Genomic DNA, 22,241 nt, shown 5'->3' on the forward strand with positions numbered 1-22,241 from the left:
CCCTATATACAGCGCTTAACATTATATCAGGTGGCAACACTCCAATTCTGGTAGACCGCCACATTTACCAGCAATTAAGCAGTCTTCAAAATGAAAAGGAATTATCTCTGGTCGCTAAAAAGGCTAAGGAACAAGCAATGTTATTGTGATCAATGTCTTGTTCCTAGGAAAGACTTTTTCCCGAGTGGATAGAATTATCCCTCACAAAAAAGCTGTCAACTTTCACCAACCGCTCCCCTTTGTGAAGACCAGCAATTGGTGAGAAATGTAGCATCAGTTATCAACTGGGATTGTTCAGTGTGTTGCCTTGATATGTATCATTGGGATATTATAAGCTTCAACTATTAATCAAGAAATCAATATAGTATCGATTTTCCAGACAGCATTATCAAATATTGGAAGTGTCCCAACTGAGGAAGTAATACCATACCTTTCTAACATATCAGCTCGATGAATGTGAAGACGCTGAAAGTAAATGAAGCCAGATGACAATTGTATAGAAAAGCATGGCCCTCGGTGAGATATGATAGTGAGGGTCGGACAAGGGAAGAATTGGAGATAGAAGTGCATTGTCGTCGGTGAATTCGGGCATAAATCACAGTAATACAATCTGGAAGTCTAAAGAATGCTTGTATTTTTAATACTGCTAGAAGCTTAAGTGCTCGCCTTCGCTTGTTCTGCCAAGAGGCTATCGCCACTCTTCTATCTATATATCCACCTAAACCCCGTGACAGCCAGCTCAAAGCGAAGTGAACTTTGTCAACCAATAGTAAAAGTCAAATTCCTCACACGTTCGGCTATTGACAGTCGCTTCGACCTTTATCTCGTGTTAGTGGAGCCGGGAATCGTATCACCGGTAGATCAGATAGCATGCGCCCCCGGAAGTGGTCGGTTCATCGGCAACGCCAGCTAAAACAAAAATGGCTGGGATAAACGTTGGCAGATCTATTTCAGCATGATTATGATGTCGGATACGAGGCTTGGCAGAGCCTATTGCTTGTTTGGGACTGCGCTTGATCAATCTGGGGTTGGACGTGGATTCTTTTTTTCCGCGCTAGAACATTTATGAGATCATTTGTTCATGACATGCTGAATCACGAAAACTCTAATTATACGAGAGGCTGGTTAGCTGATTGATGGATGATCGGGTTGAAGATGGACAAGATGGGGATATAAAATGTGACTGGAATCTTCAGATAGATCAATTCCATTATCCTCATCCTCATCACCATCTTCATCTCTACAGCTCAGTCAAACACTCAACTCTTTTATCCTTGCAAGCTCTTTAAACCCCACCAGTCCCGATCATCAAGGATTCAACATGAACAAGTTCATCATCGCCCTCACCGTGGCTTCCGCAGTCTCTGCTGCCCCTCTGTACAGCAGCGATGATTGCCAGGATGCTTATAAAAAGTGCGTCGCCGCGGGAACCCCAGAGGTCGCATGCTCATGCACTCTGACCGCCTGCGTCGGTGAGGACAGCGCTCGCATCCGCGAGTGGTGCTCTTCTGCTACTGCATCCCTCGCTCAGCCAACCAAGACCGAGATTCCCGGAGGATGTAATCCTGCTCATCCCGGATCGTGCCCTTCATCTTACTTCACCAAGTACACTGCCCCAGCTGAGACATTCACCTCTATTCCAGGCATTCCTGGTGGATGCAACCCGGCCCATCCTGGTTCATGCCCTTCTTCATACTTTACCAAGACCTATACTGCTCCGGCTCAGACCTTCACCTCTATTTCTGGTATTCCCGGAGGCTGCAATCCTGCTCACCCCGGATCTTGCCCATCAAGCTATTTCACCTATCCCATTGCTTCCAAGACTTCGGTGCTACCTGTTCCCGTGCCCGCTCCTACCGAAGACTGCTCTGAGGGCACCAAGACCGAGGCTACCAAGCCTGAGGGTACTGGCTCTGAAGGTACCACTTATCCCGAGCCTAAGCCTGTTGAAGGCGAGACTTGGACTATCAAGGATCTTACTCGCTACTGTGGTGAGGGCAACGAAGGTTGCGATTACAACTTTGAGATCGCTGCCGACGGAAAGACTGAGCGCTGCACGATTATCCGCATGCCCGGAAAGGACGCTGCCACTGAGACCTGGTCTAACGAGCCCTGCACTGATGGCTCTGAGTTTACGGTCTCCTGGGGCTATGTGACTGAACCAGCCCCTGCTTTTGCTGTTGTTTCCGTTGTCAAGGGCAAGGATATTGCCTGGTTTGGTGTTTCTAATGTTAACGGCCAGGAGGCCACTGCTTCCAACCCCTTTGGCTCCGGAGAGTTCGGTGATCTTGGACCTGAGCAGGTTTACACTTACTAGAGGATTTTACGCATCAGGATGAGGAAGGATACGACATACGGTTCATGATTTGGATGATATAATACGCCCTCTCATTACATAATTTTAGAATTAATACATAGACTCCATTCTTTTAAATAGTTGAAACATAAATAAAGATATATCAAGGTTCACCAGCTCATCTCTCTCACTGTCTTGTTTTCAAGTTAGAAAGTATTCTACTAGGACACGGGGTAATAAGAGGAAAACCTCACCCTTCCAATGTTCTCTGCTCTTCCCGCCGCCCTAATCTAAACCATTGTCTTTACCCCCGACTTACTTTAGTTGGGACACTTATCTTTGTTGAGGCTATGCGCCATATTGTCTTCCAAAAGCTAAAGTTCAATGGGATTTTTCAGTGTGTTGGCTAGATATGTCTCGCTGGGACGTCATAAGCTTTAAGTATCAATCAAACCGCATGAGAGTTTCTTCTCCAGGAGCATAAGGTGAAAAGATCCTATTTATTTGGCATCTGGCATAATCAGTTCTTTCTCTTGATGAATGCCATGTCATGATTTCTCAGTCTTGCAACTACTATCTCTTTCTCTGGATTGCTTCCACGGATGTTGAGCTCAAGGAGAGTCTTACTCAAGATGTTTGGTCATTCTGGCATTGTCATTTACTTGATCTCGCCGCCTTTCAAGAAGGTTTGAAGATCTTTGATACGATTGTGGATATAGCCGTACGCAGCAGTGTCAGTCCGTTACCGCGCGCTCAGAGGTGGTCTCTTGCATACAGACTTGTCATTCATTTGGAAAATTTCCGACTTTTCATGGCTATCGACAATAGTGCAGACGACGAGGATATGAGTCCCCCTGGTTGGTGGTGCATCCCATTTCCTTCCACCGGAGACTGGAAAGACAAGATCAACTGTGACAAGCCTTGTCCACTTTCAGCTCGAGGCCATTAATAAGACATTGAATGCGCTTATTATTTGGCTCCCGGATGGAGCAGATTTCAAGTCGACTGATAACTTAGGGAGGATGCTTCTGCACTATGCATCTGCTATTGAATCCCCGTGGCTGGTACCAACGCTACTCCGCCACTATGATCTTGATGCCTCTGCGCTAGACAACAGAAATAACACACCGCTACTTTCTTTTTTTGTCATAGGAGACATAGGAACGTCAGGTATCAAGATGGAAGGGCACCCATTGCTCTACAGAAGATCTGAAGAAGATAATTTTGAAGAGACCTTGGAAGTCTTGCTTTACCGTGGCGTAGAGGTCGATGCTGTTGGCGACGATGGGAGAACACCGATGCTTCTGACTTCCGAACGAGTCTTGCCCAAAGCAGTCAAAATGCTGCGTTCGAGTGGTGCGCAGGTTGATGAGAATACTTCTCATCAGAGGCTAGCTCTCACCTCTGTCGTGGAATGCGATTCAGCCGACTTGGTAACATCTATTTTGGACCATCATCCTGATTTGACCCAAGTCAACGATCGTGCAGTACATAAGGTTATGATCAGGCGGCCAACATTCAGCTTTGACATTGGAGTTAGATTGTGTAACCGATCGGAAGGCAGTGAAAGAGGTGGATCTGATGTTTCGGAAGCTAATCTAGAGTGGCCCGAGGCCTTTGAGAGTGACGAAGAGGATTTGCTCTTGTCTGGAACTTTGTCACATTCTAGCTTGACAATACAGAAACTGGATGCAATGGCATCATAAGAGTGTTTTAATTGGTGACAAAAATCCCTCGACACTTTCGCTTTATTGTGCTGTGGTCAAGGACTCGAAAGTATTCCCTCGTTCTGATGGAAACGTTAGGAACTATTCAGAAATACAACGTTCAGATAGTTAATAGAGAAATAAATTATACAAAAATCAGCCCGGCTAATATGTATCATCATGTCCTCTATTTACAGCATTGGCACTTTTAATATATTAGCTTATGCCTAACGCTCAAAACTTATCGGACTTACGGTCACAGTTCCGGTATCAGAGCCCTGGTTAACCCATGTACAATCAGAAGCTGTTGCCTGTGTACCGCACACTTGACCAGAAGGGCCCATACTGGAACAGATTGAATAAGGAGACTTGTACATCCTGTAAGCTAGTGCATCTTCGGATGAAAGACTTTGTGTACTTACGCAAATGGCAGATGCTGGCTTGCAAGTCTGGGCAGAGACGGAAATAAAGGCTGTCGCTATGATGAAGATACCGGATGGCCGCATGGTGGGGTAAATAAGTTGAAGTAAAAGGACTGGTAAACTGCAAGTAATGACTTCTTTTGCGTTGAGGCTTGTTGCTATGATGGGGGACGTTGAGGTATAAATAGTGTTGAACTTACCGCCTTTCCTGAAGTTGGATGAGGATGGACCCAGTTACCAAAGTTTAAACTGATCATTTACCCTCGCTGGTGAGAAAACATCAAACGACAAACTTAGAAATACGGAGCTCTGAAGGCCGGGTTTTCATTTCCGTCACCAGGGTCGCAATTCAGGGCTCGTATTGATGGAAATTGGACGTTATGCAATTATTCATATCCTTATTTAGTCTAAATCTACGGAGTAGGTCGGGTTCTAGCAGCTCCCGCCTTCTAACATCAAATACTTTATAATACCTAATTTTTGACTTGCTACTTATCAGGTCCTCCCGAGCCAAGCCACGCCTTCTAGGAATAACCAACTAAAAATCTGATTGAACGCCTCCTTACACGCTCATGCATGGAAGCGCTTCCTGGTGGACACTTATTGGCTGCTCTTTGTGGGAGGCGGCTAAAAGCTCTAGAAGTGTATCGCAGCTGAAAGAATAAGAGTCCTAGAAACCCCGCATGGATCTTCTTTCTGTAGTCAAGGACTTTTTATTTTATTCCTATAAACATTTGTCCCTAAACCATATTTTTGTAAGGTTTTCCCCTTCCACTGGTGTTACTGTGTGACTGGTCCAAACTCACATATATCTCTTCATTCAGGCAATATCCTTCTGACTTCTAAACAACCAGATAACGATGTGGCTCATTAATACAAAAACCTATAAACTAGAGGAGTTTGTTAATCCACCACTTTCCTACTCAATCCTGTCTCACACGTGGGAAGGAGACGAAGTTCTCTTCCAAGACATGGAGAGCCTCCCTTATGCGCGAAGCAAGGCAGGCTGGAAAAAGATAGAAATGACCTGCGAAGCATCCCGTCAAGCCAACATTCTTCACGCCTGGATTGATACCTGCTGCATCGATAAAAGAAGCAGCGCTGAGCTTAGTGAGGCTATCAACTCCATGTTTGCGTGGTATCGGCAGTCTTCAGTATGCTACGTTTACCTCTCTGACCTGGTGTTCCCTTGCACGCCGGTTGACACTGTCATGCCCGACTCAGATGAAGGCAGGCAATGGGCCGATGCAGCTTTTTCTAGACTCCAGGTTGAAATGAGGGCCTGTCGATGGTTTACGAGAGGCTGGACTCTTCAAGAACTGATTGCACCCAGTCAAGTTGTATTTCTGGACCAAAATTGGAATCTCATCGGATCAAGGGCTCCAGGATCAGACCTGCGATTCATCAAGATCCTAGAAAGGTTAACAGGCATCCCGAGTTCAGTACTGGAATACAAGGAAGATATCGCTACCATCCCGGTTGCACAAAGAATGTCCTGGGCAGCGCGCAGGGAAACGACCCGGGTTGAAGATATTGCATATTGTCTCTTAGGGATTTTCGATGTCAACATGCCTCTTCTCTACGGAGAAGGTCCAAAGTCTTTTTTTCGGCTTCAGGAAGAAATTGTAAAGAGCCACGACGATCTCAGCCTCTTTGCTTGGAAACAAGACTCCGCATCGTATGGTATCGGTGTACTTCGAGGATGCTTTGCAAATTCACCTGCTGAGTTTGCTCACTGGCTGAATGTCGAAATCAGGGTCAACAATTTCGAGTCTGGCATGGAAGTCACCAGCAAAGATGTTCACATGCAAGGACGAGTCCTCAGACAGGAAGAGTACCCGCATGGCATTGGCCATGGCGTCGATTATATTTTCGACCTGGGTGTCCAGCACCCTGATAATAAGGAGTGCTCTCTGGGAATCCTTCTGACGAGCTCGAGCCGGAATGTTACTTACTTTAGATTCAAGCCATATGAACTGATCAAGGTACCTTCAATCAAAGACTTGTTTGACGCAGAGGATACCTACCACGACTTTGAACCTGATGATGATATCTGGGAGGAGAGAGAAGAGGCTGAGCGAAGAAGTATCTCCATCAAGAAATATGTTTCGATTCAGGAAACTCGCGACATAGGTCATTATCAAAAGCCTGTTTTCAAGATCAACTGGCATGAAGACGTCTTGAAGGTTCTCAAATCGGTCAATGGGCAGAACACCAAAGAATATATACCCTCATTTGAATGTCGCCAGGATTCTGCGTCCCACAAAGATGGAACACTTACATGGGTGACGGATTTTGAGCTACAAATTGGCCCTCAACACATCGTCTCCCTTGTTCTCGTGACTGGACTACAATGGGGACCCCATGACTGCCGCTACCCTGCTTTTTTTGAACGGGCAAACCTGCGCTGTCAAGAGTTTTGGGCAGTTCTGCTCGGCGAAGGACGGTCCTACGTTATAAGTGACAAAGAGCAATCTGATAACCAGCCTCCGACAATCAAGATACGAAGCGAAACGAATGAGGACAATTCTTCTTTGGTGCGGCAGATCAAGCGGATGGATCACCGCAAGAGAGGAATATTTGTCCGCGAAAACTTGTCAAGACGCTATGGTGATGAAGCTGGATACATATATAACTTGTATCAGCCTAGGCTCGTAAGGGTTCTTTCACCTCATAACCGGGCGTTGCCAAGGTGTGATGTGTGGATAGAAACTAAGCCTCTGTGGTTCACTGATTATGGGGAACTTGAAATCAAGATCGGGCCATGCCATAGATCGTGATAGTAGGTAAATATGCTTAGGAAAGTTGCATTATTCACTTATCAGAAAATACAGTTTGTCCAGACAGATCTCCCATCTACGGGGTAAGCGCCTTCAGTTTATGCTTCATGGGTTAGGCAAAAGAACAGAGCCATGGCTTGACAAGTTGCACTGCGACTATAGGTGGAGTCCAGCTGTAACTCGGACATGGCTCGCTGATTAGGCACCGACTCGTTAGGCCGAAAGACGCTGACAACATCAGCATCAATATCAGCCGCTTTTACGATTCCGCAACATTGCTGCTGGACCTTATTGCCCCGGCAGGGCTGCTCGACTACACCTGTAATCTCTCCACAATGTCTTCCAACATGTTTCAGTGCGAATCTCTCGCGCACCGAGATTCTTTCCGCCTCCTTCATCTGGAGCCTAGTCCCAACCACAGCGCAGATCTCAAGGGTTCGTTACATCACGCTATACTCTCAGACTGTGGCTATGACCTGATCGAGCCCTACACCGCTTTATCCTACGTCTGGGGCGATGTAAGCCAGAAGGGAGCGATACACCTAGGTGATAATGCCAAAGAAATCACGGCGAGCCTGGAAGCTGCTCTCCGAGACTTGCGTGACAAGAGCCGAGTTTGTCGGATATGGGCTGATGCTTTGTGCATCGATCAGTCAAATAATGCCGAAAAGGGAGTGCAGGTCGCACTCATGGGGAGGATTTATACTACTGCGCATCATACTGTAATTCATCTCGGCAAGTCGCCTCCGGGATTTGAGAAATTGTTCATGGATCTCAGAGCTCAAAGTCAGACAACGATGCATGGGAACATGTCGACCCTTAGGCGGCTTTCATTGACTGCGGATGAGATCGATGGGATGCGACGCAACCTCCTATCGAAGCCATGGTTCCGCAGAGTCTGGGTTTTCTAAGAGCTCGTGCTCTCCACGGATGTCTGGGTTCAGTGCGATGACCTGCGAATCCGGTGGCATCATTTCTGCGAGGCTATCGACACCAAGAGTGTCGTCGCGGCTATGCTGCTTGACACGCTCTCTGATAGTGTCACTCAACAGAGCCAGCCTCGGAACGCCACTCCATTGGAAAACATGAACAGTAGGCGATACGGTGCGTTTGAGGCACCATTATACACGCTTCTCTCCTGTCGGAGAGGAATCGGTGCTACTGATCCACGAGATATCGTATTTGGTCACTTGGGCGTTGTTTCGGATCCAGATAGGTGCGATAGGTTTATCAAGGTCGACTACGGTAGAGACCTTGCGCGCGTGTCGGTTGATGCTGCTCGATATTTTTTGTATGCTACAGGTATCGAGAGTCTTCTCTTGCATGCCATGAACCCTTCTCCTATTAGCGCTCCTGGAATCCCGTCTTGGTGTCCTCGTTGGTCTAGGCCACAGGTTCTTTGGGAGAATATACACAAAGTGGGTAATAGATTTGGTGGTGGTAATGATAGCGCCTATGCCTCCTTTGGGGGCACTCATCACATATTGCTAATCGCGCCACCAGTCCTAGCCATCAGCGGATTTGAGGAGACCAGGATCAGGGCGAAAAGTCCCGTATTTTCAAGCTATGATGATGAAACTGGAGCTCAAGAGGAGTCCAAGGCTATGACCCTCGAGTTACTGTCAGACATAAGGTAAACACGGCTCTATCTTGAGGATCGATGTTGTTTATAGACTAACATGCCTGTCATCACAGATCTCTTTCCAGGGAAGAAGCAGCAATTTTAGACTCTTGCAAAAGAGCAGGGACTCGAAATGACGAACGGAGGCAGAAGTTGTTTAGAAAGTCCTTCAAGACTTTTGTTGATGCGGCCAACGCCCAAGAGTATCCTACGGTGACTGAACGACGCGATGTCCAAGGCATCACCAATGCTCTCACCCTCTACGTCAAGAAACCCGAAACAAGTCCGTTATCCGGCAAGAGACTTGCCATCACCTCAAGCGACCACTGCGCCCTCGTTCCAAAAGAGTCCCGAAAAGGCGATATAGTAGCCATGCTTGTTAACTGCTACAAGCACACAGTACTCCGACTGAAACAAGTGAATGATGTTGATCACCTCAATAACTCAATCACTAGCGCCTTTGAGCAAGCTAACATTTCGGATTGTCCCCAAGGGCCAATGAGTGCACGGTTTAGACCCATGGGTGATCATTACTATGATCCCTACGGGGAATGGATGTTGGTTTGGGAGAAAGCTACACAATCTTTTCCGATTCAGCATTGTTTACTTGTAGGACAGTGCTATATTGATGAATATGTTCCCTGGAAACGAGGTATTCCGAGATCTGGGTTTAGGGTGTTTGCTCTTCATTAGCCTGTTCTGGTGGAAGCTTCTCACAGTGTGATAGTTTTTGAGCTACAATTATGATGTGATCAGAATAAACAATCTATTTGACATTGTCAGAGATTGCGCAGCTCTTATCTGGATTTAGCCATTTCATGATCTAACTTTGTTGGCTTTTGGTGAATAGTCTACTCATCATCAGGTCATGACAGTTTCATTTGGTGGGCCTTGTATCCAAAGATCGGCCCTCGGGTATCATTTGTCTATATCCACATCCCCAGGCCCGACTGGAGGATTATCCCTACAATTTCAAAGCAAATATTGAACTGAACATGAAATCCACATCTTTGAAGCCACTTATCTTGGCTGGTGGAAAGTCGACTCGGATGGGGTCGCCAAAACATCTATTACCTATGCCTCATGGCCGCCCTTGATATCAACACCAACTCGAGACTTTACGCAAAGCACGTCCTGAGACAGAGACTATCTAAATTTCTCTCGCTCAAGGCACTGAGATGGAGGAGCTTCTGCAGAACGCCAGCAAGGTTTCGTACGAAGCGACTCGAGGAGAATAGCATCGAGATTATTCTGGACCTAGAATTGAGTCAAGGACATGAGTCAAATGGCTCTGCAACAGACCTGATTGCTGCCTACGAGTCAGACCCCGAGGCGACTTGGTTACTGGTGGCCTGCGACTACCCTTCCATTACGGCAGATGCGCTTCAAGATTTGCGATCATGCTACAAACCTCCCGTTACATGCTTTCAGAACCAACAAGGTTTCTGCGAGCCTCTATTGGGCATATGGAGTCCAGAGGCTATCAGCCATGTCAAGGAGAACTACAGAGCAGGAAAGCCTAGCTTTAGCAAGGCTGTTCGGGAACTTGACGGTTATACATATCTTCTTGAGGAGTCGGAAGCACTACTACGAAACGTAAATGTCAAGTCGGAATGGGAAGATGCGCTGAGATCATTGAGGGATGAGCCGACAGACAACTTCGTGGAAGAGCCATTGGAAGTATTGTGAGAATCTGTCTTTAGGAATCCATGGACTGATTCATATGATAACATGATACTAACAGTCCCGTCTCGGTGGTTTCATTTGCCTTGATATGCCAACAATTTGCCTGTACGAAAGGCGCCATTTTAGCTGGACCAAAAACTCCAGCAGCCTCGTGGACTGTTAGCCCCTCGTCGCCTGTGATGTGCAGAACTCCAGGTCTGAACCTGTCACAGTTGAGTCCTTTGTTCGACGCATCCATAATGCTCTTCCGTGATGAACTATCTAGTTGGAGGCCCTACAAGCGCGCAAGTACATGCTTCTCTGGCTCTTGGCCCAAGAGATAGCGCATCTATGGGATGGTAAAGAATTGAAAGCAGGCAGCTGCTCCACAAGGGTTTCCTGGTAGTTCGATGAAAGCTACCTCATCCCAGGCAGAGGGAAGCAGTTCAAATAGAACTGGGTGGCCTGGATGAACGGCTATGCCGTGAAAGACAGGAGTCGCACCAAGGGTCTCCAGTGCTTGACGGCCATGATCGAATTTTCCAACGGATAGTCCCCCGCTAGTGACTATGGTATCTAGAAATGAAGATTCTAGTCACTTTACAGACTAAACAAGAGCATCCACTTCATCTGTAATCGGGTATTGGGATACAAAGGATGGGAGAGCACGAGCTGCAAATGACCTTACGATCAGTACGTCACGTTCCCTAAATCTTGAGATCTCATTGACAATCCTAGCTGAATAGGACCCCATATCTAAACAGCCAACCTTCGAATTCGGTGCAATTTCTATTGCAAAAGTCTCAGATGATCGTCCAACCGCCACGGAACGGCAATCCAATGCATTATCAAAAGCATCAAAGAACGATGCCACGACTTCAAATATCACTGAAACCGATCTCGACAATCGTGAGCGTCAATTGGAGACTTGACTAGGCGAAACCTACGAATCCATTCTCCTCTTACTAGATCATCTAGTAGCCGACTCAAAAGCTCACTCAGGCGTGCGTATACCCATTTAAATCACCAAAGACACAACTAAGCGCCTCAAACCGCACGTTGACAAGTTCGGTGGGAATCAAGCTCGAGGGAGACACGCCGCTCATACACTGCGCGACTCATTGTTCCCTAAGAGCGATGATAGACCGAGTCAACTACAAGTACTGGAATCGCTGCGAAGTCTGCAAGTGCATTTGTCTCATGTGCACGTTGGGTCGGAGGCGCTGAAGCCTGTTAGTCAAGCGATATGGGATGGGGAGTTCTTTCAGGCGGTTCTGTATGCGATCTCGCAGGTGAAGAGGATGCAGGATTGGGTGACGACGCAGATCAAGGTTAGGGCTCCTCAAGCGCTTTTAGTGCCCTGCAATGTCGATTAGTTACGCACTTGGGGGCTTTAGTGGATGGATATGATTCGGATATAATCATTTTATGAGGTCAAGCCAGTCCGAGATAGCCGTCATATGGTGACGCCATGATCGCACTTCCAAGTTTTCGGGCAGATAAGCGATGGAATATGGGTCAACGTTCCAAAGCCAAGAAAGCCTCTACTCCCGTTTCCTTTTCCCAAGAGTCTTGGCCTTTTCTTCATCACATTGTTGCTAAATCCATATATATATATTCATACTGTCTGACTTCACGATGTCATCAATCAGCGAACCAGAGCCTGTGGCGCGGATTTCCAAGGCACAAGAGCAGCCTTTTGAGCAAATGCAGATGGAACAGCCAAAGGCCCATCAAGATATGAGTATGACGACTCTCGAACTGTCAAAGTAATTGCACAAGGAGATAAGACTGATACTTTATTATTAAAGACCCTACGCAACCTCATCCTGATACGCAGGTCAGCATGCGAGGTGGTGATCGAGGAGGCCCTTGCCCGGGTAGATTCTGCTTCTGCATACCATGCCCGCTACCCTGCGATTGTTGCTTTATCCCACTTTGATTTGGATGTGTATATGGACATGGGTGCTTCTTTAACATTTTTTTTTATTCTTGTTCCCGCACTTTCATTCTTACTCGGCTCTTATACATACTGGCGCATTCATTTTGGAGACTCCGATGCTTGGCTTTGGTGCGTGCCGTCCGATGTTTGGCTGTGCAAGACGATACAGATTTGGGTGAAGACAGAGATCAAAGTCAAAGCTTCCCAACCGGTGTTGGTTCCATTTTAGAAACGACCTGCATGGTTTATCATAATTGGGCACTTTATGGTCCCTCTCGAAGCGCCCTGCAGTTGAAACAGCTTTAAGCGCCGAGTGGTTACATCCAAATTTTGGGCGCGTGCGACCAACAACAAATTTGGTCCAATTTTAGGGTATCGCCGTCACGAAGTTTTTAGATAAATTGACGCTGTCTCTCCCCGTTTGGCTCTAAAGCTATTCAGAAACATTCTTCTTCATTTTCATCTAGAACGACAAAATTCACAACGATTCTCCCTGTTTTCCTGTACATATTACAGCATGTCTCCCATCACCGATTTCTTTGCGTTCACCAACAACATGTGGCCTTTCAGTGGCCGATCCACTGAGCTGGCTGCCGATGATACAGTGGCCCGGGACCAGCCTACCCAACACATGGAGATGGGTCAGCCAAGAGCACTTCAACCTATGGGTATGGCATGCCTCACGCAATTCTGAAACTGGAGAGATGGCTTATACTGATCTTTTTAATGACAGATTCTCAGCAGCCGCACACTGATACACAGGTCAGCATGCGAGGCGGAGACCGAGGCGGCGATTGCCCTGGTCGGTGCTGCATGTGTATACCATTGCCGTGTGCTTGCGATTGCTGTGTCTTCTAAGTCTTAGACCTGCCACCAGATATTCTTCAAGCAGCCATTGAGTAAACGTCGAGACATATATGGTTTTTGTGTTTGAATATTGCCATGTTGTATATTGGAGTCTTCATACCAGTTGGATTTCTGAGTGTTGGAAAGGGCTACGTGTTTGACATTTAGATGCTTATCGGGTCGTCCGGAGAATATAACTGTACTTTCGCTTTAAAATGATCGCATAGCAACGTATTTCAATCATCATTTACCATTTAAGCGGTCTTTGATCGATAGTGCATCGCCGATCAATGTCGGTTTTATGCAATCTGAAATGGCGTTCGAAAAGGTTAAGCGCTGGGATGCTGGGCGGTTAATGATCTTCAGCGGACCAACAGCATGTTGCGTTGGCGGCTACATGCTTGCTCTAATTCGCATAATCAAGTTTTGACTCCATAAAAATCACCAGAGTTACTAGACATGTACAATCGTGGTCTTTGGTTCATCAATCAACAGCCTGTCCATGTCAACTCATTCCTCCTTCATCACTGAACAACATGGTGTTTTCATATCGGCCATTAAACATTGACGAGATTCGCCTTTTGAACCTTGAAAAGCTTTGCAATCACCAGGGACAATGCGATTGTCTTATCACTTGCACAGTTGAGCACATTTGCCTACCTTCGGCAACGAAGCTACGCCAGAAGGAACGTTATAAAGGAGAAGAGTATTCGTGGCCGGAACTTCTTGTACCTCATGACACAGACACATTATTCCCAGGTAGGCGGGATCCATGTGTAGACGAGCGAAAACTATCAGATCGCATCGATGGTCGGGGTATAGAGACCGAAGCGGCCCTGCCATGGAGATATGAGTGGGGTGACTTCATTGCCTTGTCCTATGCTTGGAGACCCGCGGCACCTCATCAAGACATTTTGGTTAATGGGGCTCGTATGGCTGTTACTAGAAACTTGTATGACGCTCTAGTGCAACTCCGTCGATGCCAAAGAATCCGTCAGGGTTTCAAGCTTTGGATAGACGCCATCTGCATTAACCAGGATGATCTCATCGAACGCGGGCGTCAAGTCACTCGCATGCGGGACATTTACCAATCCGCGTGGCAAGTTGTTATCTGGGCCGGTCCAGAGGCGGATCAGAGTTCAGTGGCATTGACGGCTTTGCACTGGCTAGCTCATGAATCCAAGAAGGAGGACCCATTCGCTGGCTTCTACCGAGAGGGCAAAATGATTGATGCAAGTCCATTCTTCATGGTCTGGCCATCATATGAGAGTCCGATTGAGAAGAAAGTTTACCGAGCACTTTTCGATTTCTTTTCAAGGGCATATTGGCAGCGAATGTGGATCATTCAAGAAGTTGCAGCAGGTCGGAGCGAGACTCCCGTGCTTTGCGGCGATAAATGCATCTCGTGGGGCGACCTCATTCGAGCTTCGCAGCTCATCTCGAGAGATGAATCAAGGTTCGGTCGGGATATTCTGAACACTAATCTGGCATACACCATTCCACCTTGGTCTTTCGACTTCGCCAAGGATCGCCAGCCGGAGCAAAGGCAGTTCTCATCTGAAAGAATGTGGAAGATAGAAATGACCATGATGGAGATCCAGAGAAATCAGCACAGCACAGATCCTACGAGCAGTTGGAACGAACTGACGCAAGCCTTGACACTCGTTCGGGAAGCTAGCGTTACCGAGGAGAGGGATAGAGTGTATGGAATTTTGGGTATCAAAGCCGTGGCTGACAATCTTGTTTGGGATAGCGAACCAGACTATGAGATCTCTGTTGACGAACTTTGGAAGAGCTTTACTGCTGGGTTCTTGGCAGCAGGAAATTTAACTATTCTTCGGTTGGTCTCGAGATATGCCGGACCACGAAACATCGGGCAGAAGACTGTCAACGATCTACACCCAAGGCTGAAGCTACCATGGCTAGGGCCGTTCGTCCTTTGGGTGATGAACAGCACTACAAATTCTGGTAATTCTCCAGAAGTTGGTACTCCTTGTGTTCACAATATTCCCTCCTGGACTGTCTGCTGGTCTTGTGCTCCTGCTCCTGCTGCACCATTGACAGGGCCATACCATGCAGACGCAGGATTGAGTCAGCCAATACCAGTGTTTCCAGCATCTAATTCCAGCCTCACCGTCAAGGGTGTAGAGCTGGATACTATCGTCTCACTGAGTTCATCAAATGAAAAGGAGGCGGACACTCGATACCCATGGAACTCCTCCTCTTCTCAAGGCAACATCTACGGTGACCTCGAGGCAGTCAGAACAGCATTTTGGAAAACCATAATCGGCGATACAACTTCTCAAGGCGGAATCAAGGCGCCTGAAGACTACGCTTGGTTGCTTCATCCGAGACTTTGGCAGAAAGGTGTTGCGGGGATATACACTTATGGTTTCGGGCTGCATATCTTTATGGCTCGCAACCGAGATTTGCGCTTATGTGGGTATACTTTGGAAGAGATCATTTTCGGGCAAAATAAATGGATTTCGCGAGTGAGGTTGGCTATTGGTGATAGTTTTTATGATCCTAGCGAGACACAGCGGGAAGCCTTTTCGTGGGCGATAAACGCGATGGCGTGGAGACGATTGTTTGGGACGAGGAATGGCAGAATGGGATTAGGCACATGTGCAGCTGAGATCAACGATAAAATTGTTGTCTTGAGGGGTTGTAATACGCCACTTATACTCAGAGAATTTAACAACGGCTGGAAGCTCATAGGGGAGTGTTATACTCATGGTGTTATGTACGGAGAGGTAACTGCCAAGGATGATGAACTTGTAGATATCACGATTTATTAACGACCAGTAGCATAATGAGTATCATGAACATATCTATATAAAGTCTAACGCTCAAATGTATTCAATCACCACTGAAAGCTTTCCTCAAAATACTCTACCCTCATAACTCCATTTCGTAACAAATCAGCAACCGTCTTTCTCGCATCATCCGCCATCTGCGCTGGTCCACACGCAACAATCGCAAGGCTCTCGCCCATCACCTCTTCACTCCTCCTCCTCACCACATCCGAAGCATCTATCCTTCCTTTCCGCAACGTAACTTGTGACGGCCACTCGCTTAGTTCATCTTGAGGCGTATGTGTCGTAAGATGTATCTCAACGCTGAGATTCGTGCTCCCCAAAGCGTCAGCGACGTCTGTTTGTAGGACGTCGAGTGCGAAGGCGGGTTCGCGAACGGCCCAGTGGATTTTCACGGATCGAGGGGCTGTTGGGCCGGTGAGGAGTTGGAGATATGAGAGGGGAACGACGATGCCGCTTCCGCCGACGATGAAGGTTACGTTGTCGAAAAGATGGAGGGGACGGGTATGCCCGTAGGGACCGTCGATGAGGACGCGTTGAGGGCCGTTTTTAGGCCAGACTGCTGATGCGGTGTCGCGGAGTCTGGAGGTGAAGCCATCGTAGGGACGGATCAAGAATGTCATTGTTCGAGAGTCACTGAGTATATCTTGTGAGTCAACGGGATCCGAGCTTTGTTCGGCGACAGTGCCGTCGAGTAGAGGAGCTTGCTCGCCAAGGAGCTTCAAACCACGTTGCCCTTCATCTTTTACCATTGCCACGGTAAAGGGGTGACTTTCCCAGCATCGAGGTCCGTTGAGAACATGAATGTAGTAGAATGTTCCCGGAGCTGGTTTGTACAGACTGCTTGACCACGGAACGACAAGTCTAACAATGTTGGAGGACGGATGGTAAATAGAAGTGGCCCAGGTATCCCAGAGCTTTGGGTTGAATGCCGCTATTCGAAGAGCCCGGATGACGCGGTCGCCGACCCAGATGAAGCAGGGGACCCAGAAGAATACGTCGTATTCGCCTTGGAAGATGGAGACGTGGCTGATTTGTTAGACAAGATTGGGAGTGATGGGAGGGCTAGACTTACGCAAGCATTGTGATGAGGAGGATGATTGACATGATGATGTGTACGACCAAGAATAGTTCATACTGCTGACGCCGAATCCAGTAAAAGGATGCCCCTACAAGAAGAGACATGACGATCGTTGCCTAAGCTTGTTAGATGAAGTCGCGAGAACACCATGGGAGAAAACATACCACTTCGCCAACCCACCAGAACATGTAGTTCCACCAGAATAGATAATACTCCCAGCCGCCCTCTGTCGGAAAGTTAGCATGAAAATAGTACACAGCAAGAGGTATAACGAAGTTACTAACCCAAGACAATTAACCAGGTATACCCGATGGAGTGGACAATCGCCTGAAGAGTTGCGATTCGCGCAACCCAGCGGTGAAAGTTGTTATACGTTCCAAAGTCCCAACCAGTCAGCCACATGAGGAGGTTATTCCTCATTCCAAAGAGCCAAATCACTGGAAAGTTGGCCCATGATATAATGCCGGTGCGGTCCGAGACATAACGAAGCAACTGTTTCGCCGTCGATGGAAAGCTGCAACCATGTAAGCCCCAATCAATATGATCCAAGGGTGATTGGTACTTACTACATATTGACCGGCACGATTTTGTATCCAAGGATGCTCAACGCGATGTTGAGAAAGAGGAAAGCGAACAGAGTCCAGGACTGTATTTGGGGAGGGACAGTTCCCCAGCCGACTTTCTGCGCGCATCGGTCTCCGAGAAAAGCCGGGACTGTGATTCGGTTGAGTGCCCAATTATAAAAGTTCCAGAGTCGGCCGCCGGACTTTGGAGAATAGCTGCGAACCATTTGCAGATTGGCGATATAAAGGATGGCATGGTTAAAGACGCCGATAGCTATGACGACGATCCAGAAGGTGATCATGGCGCGCCTATCAATTTTTAGCAATCTTACTGACACATGTGAGGTTTTTCCTACCCGTAGACATCATGGTAAGTGTAAGTATACGCCACAGAATCCTGCATCACAATCAGTCCCGTTCAACCTTCACTCTCAGATTACCTACCAAAGTATCCCACCAGATCCCAAACCAATGCTCCGAAGGAACAACAACCTCCCTAAACAAAACCCCCTCATCCGTCTCATTCCGCTCAAACCTCCTCACCCTCTCAACATCATCAGCTGTATAATTCGAAATCACGTCAAACGGCGGTAAGACAATATGCGCCTTCTCCCGACAAGTCTCATTATACGATCCTAGCCCTACCTCTACCGCCCCCGGCGTGCAATAAACATCAAGACACAGATACAGCGATAATATCGCTCTGGGGCTGTAGCAGGTCCTCGTAAAACCCGTTTGGTTCCGGAGCACGTCGTCGAAATGCACGGGCTTTAGGCACGCGAAACACGCGTCATAGCATACCCGCTCAGGAGATCTGTCCTCTGCGGCAAGACAGAACGTCCATATTGAGAGGTTGATGAGCAGCGCGCTCAGAGGAGCTGCGAATTTCATGGCGCCGCTGTCGGGGCTGATTGAGGATGGGGAGAGGCAGGGGTTTAAGTTGAGGAGTTTATCAGATCTAAAACCTTGATCAGATAAGAGCGAAGATCACGTGTGATGGTGGGGCCTGGAACGATCCCATGCCACGCAAGAAAACCAAGGATCTTGGCCCTAAGGGACAAAAAGACTGAGGTAGTTTTAGTCTAAGTTCGGGTGGCTTTATACTGAGTTTACTTTGGCACCCACTCTTTACGTCTTGAGTTTTCTTGCTCCCTACGACAATGATCTGATTTTGCCAACTACGCTACACCCATTGGGAATAGCTCCGTTTGCTAAGTTCTCTCTGCTGAATTAAGCTCTCAGTCACAAGTGTCAACTGCAAATAACACATTTGGCTCACAACTTGCGCATTATCCTAAAATAATATCGCAAAGGCTTCCAGCGGAAGAATTCTATCTTGTTCTCATTCATCACCTGCGTACGCAGCCTAAAGCTTAACCTTGTAGGGGTCAACCCCATAAATACTACAGATTGGCCAACTGCTACAGTGCAAGGCAACAGCCAGGCCAAATCCAAGAATAATCGACATCGCGTGGAACATTCTTGTCGCTTCGTGGTCGGGATCTTGGCCATTGAAGTCCAGATTGTCATATTGAGGCTTTGTCTTCACAACCTTTGTGACTCATTCAGTGAAGCTTTATTTAACAAAAATCTTAGTCCTGATTATGGCCGAATCTCTAATAAGCTTTTAGAGTCAGTTATCATGATATCTAACTTTTCAGCCAAAAGCAAGATCCTAGGTGATAGTGAGGGTAATGAGTTTTACCTGTATACGTTTATTGGTGGCCTTTACCTTTGTGCCCTGGGGGCTGAAGCCTCTTTTAAAACCCTACCTTGCGCCAGTCATGTTGAGATTGAGTAAATGAGGTGGAGAAGATACCGACGCAAGGCTGAAGGGGGGCTGAAGAAGAGAATGGCTGCGGGGTGCTATTTTCGCAAGCCGGTCGATTATCAGAACACATGAGATCAGTTTCTGCCTCGCAGACCTTAAATGCAGAGTAGGACTTGCGAGGTCGTTGTCACCCGTTGCGTTGCTAGGTCGAGAGGTCGGGCTGGATACTCTCGAAGTGAGAACTGGTAATTTCTTAATACATGTGGAAGAGATGTTCTTGTTCGTAGGGATAGAGCGCAATATAAAATGCGTTATTATTTGCTACTTTTAGACTCCTATAATAGTTCTAGCCCCAATAATCATCTCGCCTGTACCCTGCAGGCCAATTTGCTACATCTTGAAAAGTCTGATATTCCAGTGTTAAAGGCAGCCTGTCCATGGAAGTCGTGCAACGAGGCGAAAGATCATAGTCGTGAACGAGATAGCACGCCGTATGCCTCTTGAATATTTCCAGCATCAACAACCATCGTTCTCCACTGCCAGTACCACAACCAGGATCAGAGCACCATAATACATTTTCGGTACTGTTATTGAGAATAGGGTGCTCATCAGTTTCAAAACTGATGTTTGCGAGCCAGTGGATGGAGTCTGGGCAAGCAAAAAACCTGTCCATCTGAAGGCGAAGTATGACACAATCTTTTTCCCAATCCCAGCGGTACCGTGCTCCACACTGATTACAAGCGTAGGTGCAGTCAAGGCATTCATAGTCATGAGGCCAGTTCCCCCAATTGGAAGAACACCGAGGCTTGCCTAGGATCATAAAAGATGCGATAGATTCGAGTTGACCAGAGGCATGTTGGCATAGGCCGTCTAATTCTTGTAGTTGCTTCAGTAAAGCCGACCTCAACTTCCTAATATCGAGATCTTGTCGACGATGGACCTTCATCATGGGAAAAGATCTGGCGTATTCGCTTCTCGTACCTAATGTAGCATACGAATATTTGATACGTGGCTGAAATACGTGGCAGCTCAATGAATCGTTACGTTTGTCGTAGGCTGAATTGTGATCAGGATGTTTGCACGTGATCACCCGCTCGTCTCGCTCCAGTGCATTTTTCAAGGTTATCTCGATATCCAGCGACTTGCCAGAGAGTTTGAGATGTTTGCAAACTGCAAAGTGACCAAGGAGCCCAACGCATCGATTTTCTGTTCGCCGGCCTTGAGAGAATAGAAGCTCTGGATGGCGTTCGTTGCATCCAGCACATAGGGCTGGTTTCCAGAGAGCTCTAAGTTTATTCTCAAGCTCACCAGAGTCGAAGAGTTCGCCACAAGGATTGCACAGAGACCTGCGGCGGAACAGCCTTTTGACAATATATAACTCGTTGAAACCGGCTTCCGTAATGCAGTATTCTTCCTCATTACTTCGCAACATTTCCAGTCGAAAGGACTTGAACTCAAAACCGCCCAATAGATGACGCAAGATGCCACAGGTTTGGTGGATCATGTAGAGAGAACTTTGCGGCAAAAGGACCATGATCTGAAGTAGTAACTCGCGCGGGAGGCGCAGCAGTGAAGAAGTCTGTATCGGGCAATGTTGAGGCTCCTGGGGTCGAAGAGACGTCGTTGTCTCTCTGTGCTCTTGTCCGGACGCGGCCTGCACACAAAACCCAGATTCTTTATCGTCAAAAAATGGGACCTTGGATGTGTCAGTTCTTGGTCGAACGCGATGTAGCTGTCGTAAAGCCCATGGCAAGATGTGATGATGCTGGAGCCTGAAACATCTCTCGGTAACCATTCTGGAGACTTTTAGCAAAGCATGTATAAAGTATGGAAGATTAAAAAGAGGATGGAGGTTATCTCGTAACTGGCATTGTTTATATAGCCACCGGATCGGCTTTTTGTAACAGACTTTTTCATTGGTAAACACTAATTTTGGACAGTCTACCAAAGTCTTTGTACCGATCACATAAGGTTTCGGTTCTGGAACATCCAATATCACGTGAAGCTTTCGCATAGAGTGCACTTCTCAGATTCGGTCGAGTTAAATAACCATGGGCTGCCGAAGACCAGAGGCTATTTCTTCACGTGCAAGGGTATCTTGCATGCATTATGAGACCGTCTTTCTGCTAACTGCAGATAATAAACCAAAGCTTTTACAAACCTTCCTCAGTAAAGAGAGTTTGAAGCCAGTGACTTTCGAATAGGTTTAACATCCTTTCTTGATCGCTGATGATTAGACAACGGTGATTGAGACTTGTGAGCACGACAGGCTAAGAAAACGAAAAAACAGGACAATCAATTTCATATATTTAGTTCAACTTAGTCGAAGTTTAGATAAGCTGTTGAAGACTCTTAATAAGTTTGATAAATCCTTTGGTTTCTGGGACGTTGGGTATTTATCGATCACCTCGAAGACCGCAGTGACCTCACTCCTTCTTTCTAAGACCTCTTTCTTTCTGAAGACCTGCTTCCTTCTGAAGGCCTCCTTCCAACCACGCAGCACTAGTGGCATCAATGGTTCCTTCTCTTGCTTCGGCAATGGATGCATGTCATCTGGCTGTGACAGGTCCTTTCGTTGACTTGCTTTCGTCAAGCCCTCACAGTCACAGCAGCAGCAGCAGCAATTTCAGCTCAGCTTGGCGCCCAGAACAGTTACCGAAAGGATAGTGGTATGAGATTAGAAAGTAAAAGACATAAAAATGCATGTTAGGTCCCTTTGCCACAGGCGACAT

General features: G+C 47.1%; 7 protein-coding genes across 7 annotated transcripts; 6 read left to right on the forward strand and 1 right to left on the reverse strand.

Annotated features, from left to right (window-relative positions):
- Positions 1-1,321: 1,321 nt before the first annotated feature.
- J7337_007994 (uncharacterized protein) lies at positions 1,322-2,317 on the forward strand (the record flags this gene model as incomplete). The annotated part of the gene is made up of 1 exon (XM_044825621.1): positions 1,322-2,317. The coding sequence occupies one exon, from the start codon at positions 1,322-1,324 to the stop codon at positions 2,315-2,317; it is 996 nt and encodes a 331-aa protein (XP_044678538.1).
- A 3,234-nt stretch (positions 2,318-5,551) lies between these two features.
- On the forward strand, positions 5,552-7,204 carry J7337_007995 (uncharacterized protein; the record flags this gene model as incomplete). Its single annotated transcript, XM_044825622.1, has 1 exon — positions 5,552-7,204. One exon carries the CDS (start codon positions 5,552-5,554, stop codon positions 7,202-7,204), a length of 1,653 nt encoding a protein of 550 aa, XP_044678539.1.
- Positions 7,205-7,539: 335 nt separating this feature from the next.
- On the forward strand, positions 7,540-8,115 carry J7337_007996 (uncharacterized protein; the record flags this gene model as incomplete). The annotated part of the gene is made up of 1 exon (XM_044825623.1): positions 7,540-8,115. The coding sequence occupies one exon, from the start codon at positions 7,540-7,542 to the stop codon at positions 8,113-8,115; it is 576 nt and encodes a 191-aa protein (XP_044678540.1).
- Positions 8,116-9,908: 1,793 nt separating this feature from the next.
- J7337_007997 (uncharacterized protein) lies at positions 9,909-10,514 on the forward strand (the record flags this gene model as incomplete). Its single annotated transcript, XM_044825624.1, has 1 exon — positions 9,909-10,514. One exon carries the CDS (start codon positions 9,909-9,911, stop codon positions 10,512-10,514), a length of 606 nt encoding a protein of 201 aa, XP_044678541.1.
- Positions 10,515-12,949: 2,435 nt separating this feature from the next.
- J7337_007998 (uncharacterized protein) lies at positions 12,950-13,297 on the forward strand (the record flags this gene model as incomplete). The annotated part of the gene is made up of 2 exons (XM_044825625.1): positions 12,950-13,100; positions 13,200-13,297. 2 exons carry the CDS (start codon positions 12,950-12,952, stop codon positions 13,295-13,297), a joined length of 249 nt encoding a protein of 82 aa, XP_044678542.1.
- A 517-nt stretch (positions 13,298-13,814) lies between these two features.
- Positions 13,815-16,076, forward strand: J7337_007999 (uncharacterized protein; the record flags this gene model as incomplete). The annotated part of the gene is made up of 1 exon (XM_044825626.1): positions 13,815-16,076. One exon carries the CDS (start codon positions 13,815-13,817, stop codon positions 16,074-16,076), a length of 2,262 nt encoding a protein of 753 aa, XP_044678543.1.
- Positions 16,077-16,141: 65 nt separating this feature from the next.
- J7337_008000 (uncharacterized protein) lies at positions 16,142-17,279 on the reverse strand (the record flags this gene model as incomplete). Its single annotated transcript, XM_044825627.1, has 2 exons — positions 16,142-17,123; positions 17,170-17,279. The coding sequence occupies 2 exons, from the start codon at positions 17,277-17,279 to the stop codon at positions 16,142-16,144; spliced, it is 1,092 nt and encodes a 363-aa protein (XP_044678544.1).
- Positions 17,280-22,241: the final 4,962 nt, after the last annotated feature.

The sequence above is a fragment of the Fusarium musae genome, chromosome 6 (genome assembly GCF_019915245.1).
Source record: "Fusarium musae strain F31 chromosome 6, whole genome shotgun sequence".
Lineage (NCBI taxonomy): Eukaryota > Fungi > Ascomycota > Sordariomycetes > Hypocreales > Nectriaceae > Fusarium > Fusarium musae.